This window comes from Sinocyclocheilus anshuiensis, unplaced genomic scaffold (genome assembly GCF_001515605.1).
Source record: "Sinocyclocheilus anshuiensis isolate Anshui unplaced genomic scaffold, SAMN03320099.WGS_v1.1 scaffold431, whole genome shotgun sequence".
Classification (NCBI taxonomy): Eukaryota; Metazoa; Chordata; class Actinopteri; order Cypriniformes; family Cyprinidae; genus Sinocyclocheilus; species Sinocyclocheilus anshuiensis.
The window spans coordinates 1,102,324-1,106,521 of NW_015551065.1; the positions used below are offsets into that span (position 1 = coordinate 1,102,324).

Sequence of the window (4,198 nt, forward strand, 5' to 3'; positions counted from 1 at the left end):
AAAGCTTGTTTATTCAGCTTTCGGATGATCTATAAATCTTAAATCTAAAAAAAAAAAAATGTACCCTTATGACTGGTTTTGTGGCCCAGGGTCACATATTTTCATAATAATATTGTAACTTTTCCAGTAACAAGTAGGACACTTCTACCAATAAGTAGAAGTGTAGCACAACCAAATGTTATATTGATATTTTTAATGGAGGTAATAACCTATGGTAGCCTGTTTCTGCCACAGAATAAAAAAAATAAATAAAAAAAATAAAAAAGACAAGTTTATATCTCACAATTCAGACTTTTTTCTCAGAAATGAGATAAAATAAGATTAAAATCAGAATTGCAAGATATAAAATCAGAACTGTGAGATAATAACTTGCAATTGCAAATTTATAACTCACAATTGCGAAATATAAACTCTGAAAAGAAAAGTCAGAAATGTGAGAAAAAATATGAATTTTGAGTCATAATTACTAGTTTTGAATTCTGTGGCAGGGCAAAAAATAACAGAATTGCTAGATAGAATGCTCAGAATTCTGACTTTCTTTCTCACAATTCCATGTTTAAAAAGTCACAGTTACTTTTTATTTTTTATTTCGTGGCATAAACAGCTTCCATAATATTTTCCATAATACACTTTCCATTTTTGTTTTTCATATGCAGCATTGGAAACTGCTAGAATCGGTTTAAAAAATATATTGAATCCTTAAATCTTCTTGATAAAAGAATAAAAGTATTTGCGGTCAAAATTTGTGATCAAATGTAGTTTCATCACTAAAGTATGTTTACATATAAATATATGACCCTGGACCACAAAACCAGTCATAAGGGTCAATTTTTCGAAATTAATATTTATACATTATCTGAATAAATAAGCTTTCCATTGATGTACGGTTTGTTAGGATAGGACAATATTTGGCCGAGATACAACTATTTGAATATCTGTAATCTGAGGGTGCAAAAGAGAGAAACGCCTTTAAAGTTGTCCAAATGAAGTCCTTAGCAATGCATATTACTAATCAAAAATTAAGTTTTAATATATTTACAGTAGGAAATGTACTAAATATCTTCATGGAACATGATCTTTACTTAATATCCTAATGATTTTTGGCATAAAAGAAAAATCAATAATTTTGACCCATACAATGTATTTTTGGCTGTTGCTACAAATATACCTGTGCGACTTATGACTGGTTTTGTGCTCCAGGGTCACATATATATGTGAGTTTTTTCAACATGCTTGAGAAAAATAGAAATAAAAATAAAAATGATATCGCTGGACAGTACATTTTAAAAGGCATTATCCCCTTATGGCTTAATGGCTTTAAGCTATTTTCTTAAAGGAGCTGCTTGACTTAGTCATTTTAACTACTTTAAATTGCGAGTAGCTTTTGCCTTGACTTACATGAGAAACAGATAAGACACAGGAATGCTCTTAGTATTAATTTTGAGGTAACACTTTAAAGGGGTCATATGATGCTGCTAAAAAGAACATTATTTTGTGTATTTGGTGTAATGAAATGTGTTTATGCGACATTTGGGCGCCGTTATGCAAATCTTCCCACATAGTGATGTAGGTATGTGGGGGCATGTTCGAACGAGCCGTTTTAGGTAGGTGTGGCTGACTCTTAACTTTTATAAAGAATATCTCTTTGGATTTGAGACTTTAGTCTTTGCAAATTTACAGATCTTCTTTATGCACCAAGAGCTTGTAACACTCCAAAGAGAAAGGAAAAAATGAAATTGCATCATATGACCCCTTTAATTCAGGGACCAATTCTCACTATTAACTAGTTGCTTATTAGCATGCATATTACTTGCATATTGGCTGTTTATTAGTACTTCTAAAGCACATATTAATGCCTTATTAAAAGTTTATTGAGGCAAAAGTTGTAGTTAGAATATAGTGAGAATTGGTCCCCAGAATGAAGTGTGATCAGTTTTGGTATATTGAGAGAAGACAGACTATATACCATGATCTCCATGGCACTCCAGCGTGACGTGCCCCAGTACATGGCCATACCCTGGTTTATAACAAATGTCATCGCACGTACTACCTCTGTAAAGACAAACACACAACAGCACTTGTGATAAGCGATATGCCATGAATTATGCATCCGCAACACATGCCATGAAAGATGTAAAAGAAATTACAGACCTTCCATAGGGCTGTTCACATCGTTTCGGTTGGCAAAGACAATATCCACGTAATCCAGCTGTAGTCTAGACAGGGAACCTCTGAGACCTGTAGACACATCACCATCACTGTCTGTCCACTTTATTGTGATCGTCTTATTAGTCATAAACAGCACTTTACCTTCTATGATGTGTTTTCTGGACAGGCCTCTCTCTGTCTCTGCCCTGAGGATTATGAATGCAAATGTCAGAGAGGATAGTTATGGAGTCAAGATGAATATACTCAAAGTGCAATCAATTTAACTTGAGTGTCAGCATGCTGCAACATGGCGAACAAGCAGCTGGTATTGAATAAGCTATATTTTAAACACACCATTTTCATTTAATTTGTATATTATGGAAGCCTGTTTCCACCACTGAACAAAAAAAAAAAAAACTGCAATGTTGTATCTCACAATTCTGACTTTTTTCTCGCCTTTGCAAGTTTATTTCCCACAATTCTGACTTTTCTTCTCACAAATGCGAGTTTTTTTTTACAATTCTGTCTTGTCTTCTCAGAATTGTGAGTTGATATTTTGCAATTCTGACTTTACTCGCAATAGAAAAAAGTCAGAATTACGAAATGTAAACTCGCAATTTTGAGAAAAAAAAGTCAGAATTGCGAAATGTAAACTCGCGATTTTGAGAAAAATAAAGTCAGAATTGCGAAATGTAAACTAGCGATTTTGAGAAAAATAAAGTCAGAATTGCGAAATGTAAACTCGCAATTTTGAGAAAAAAAAAGTCAGAATTGTGAAATGTAAACTCGCAATTTTGAGAAAAAAAAAGTCAGAATTGTGAAATGTAAACTCGCAATTTTGAGAGAAAAAAAGTCAGAATTGCGAGATAAGTCACAATTACCTTTATTTTTTTAATTTAGTGGCGGAAACGGATCGCAACTAACTTTTGGATAAAAGTCTGTAAAATTGTTTACCTTCACAAAATCAAGTGTGTTCACATTTTTTTCTTTTGCATTTATTGATTGTTGATTCTGCAGATTTACAAATTGTCACATACTACATTTGCTGATCACCTAAGATTGATAGTTAAAGACTTATAGTTAAAGAACAAAGAGACAAATAGTTAAAGAACCTTTTTTTAAGAACTTGTGCGGTTACAAATATTCATTTTGATACTATTCTGAATCTTTTGTGTCGGTCTGAATATACTACAAGATAGAACTGAACAGATACTCACTGTCCTCCCCAGTAGATCTTAGTCGTTACTACATAACTGGACCGTCTGAAACAGATTTTGGGGTGTTTATTATAGTGAGGAAGTCAGAATTGCGAGATAAGTCACAATTACCTTTATTTTTTTAATTTAGAGGCGGAAACGGATCGCAACTAACTTTTGGATAAAAGTCTGTAAAATTGTTTACCTTCACAAAATCAAGTGTGTTCACATTTTTTTCTTTTGCATTTATTGATTGTTGATTCTGCAGATTTACAAATTGTCACATACTACATTTGCTGATCACCTAAGATTGATAGTTAAAGACTTATAGTTAAAGAACAAAGAGACAAATAGTTAAAGAACCTTTTTTTAAGAACTTGTGCGGTTACAAATATTCATTTTGATACTATTCTGAATCTTTTGTGTCGGTCTGAATATACTACAAGATAGAACTGAACAGATACTCACTGTCCTCCCCAGTAGATCTTAGTCGTTACTACATAACTGGACCGTCTGAAACAGATTTTGGGGTGTTTATTATAGTGAGGACAAACCTAATACTGTCTTACAGGAATACAGTAATTCAAGTTAAAACATAAAAACATTTTCCATAAATTGAGACTGAGAGGAATATGTATAGTAGGCTGTGTTATTCATATACTCAAATTGTTCTGCCACAAAATTAATAAAAAATGACAGACATAAGAACAAAAGCAGGTCACCTCCAGCCTTTCTTTTTGATGATATTCCCTAGAGTGATTTCAGCCCTGCGGAAAAACAAAGACACAAAATCTGAAAATATATTTTATTATTATTACTATTACACTACAAAAAAAAAAAAAAAAAAGTTGTCT

The 4,198-nt window shown here is 32.6% G+C and overlaps 1 protein-coding gene across 1 annotated transcript in view; it reads right to left on the reverse strand.

Moving 5' to 3' along the window:
- Positions 1-4,198, reverse strand: part of LOC107662067 (voltage-gated potassium channel subunit beta-3) — a 33,776-nt gene that overhangs the window by 6,332 nt on the left and 23,246 nt on the right. Inside the window, exons 5-9 of the mRNA XM_016451937.1 lie at positions 4,067-4,111; positions 3,813-3,857; positions 2,311-2,354; positions 2,152-2,238; positions 1,967-2,052 (exon numbers count right to left, since the gene is read on the reverse strand). Coding sequence (XP_016307423.1) covers positions 1,967-2,052; positions 2,152-2,238; positions 2,311-2,354; positions 3,813-3,857; positions 4,067-4,111 — 307 coding nt within the window. The remainder of the gene's footprint in view (positions 1-1,966; positions 2,053-2,151; positions 2,239-2,310; positions 2,355-3,812; positions 3,858-4,066; positions 4,112-4,198) is intronic.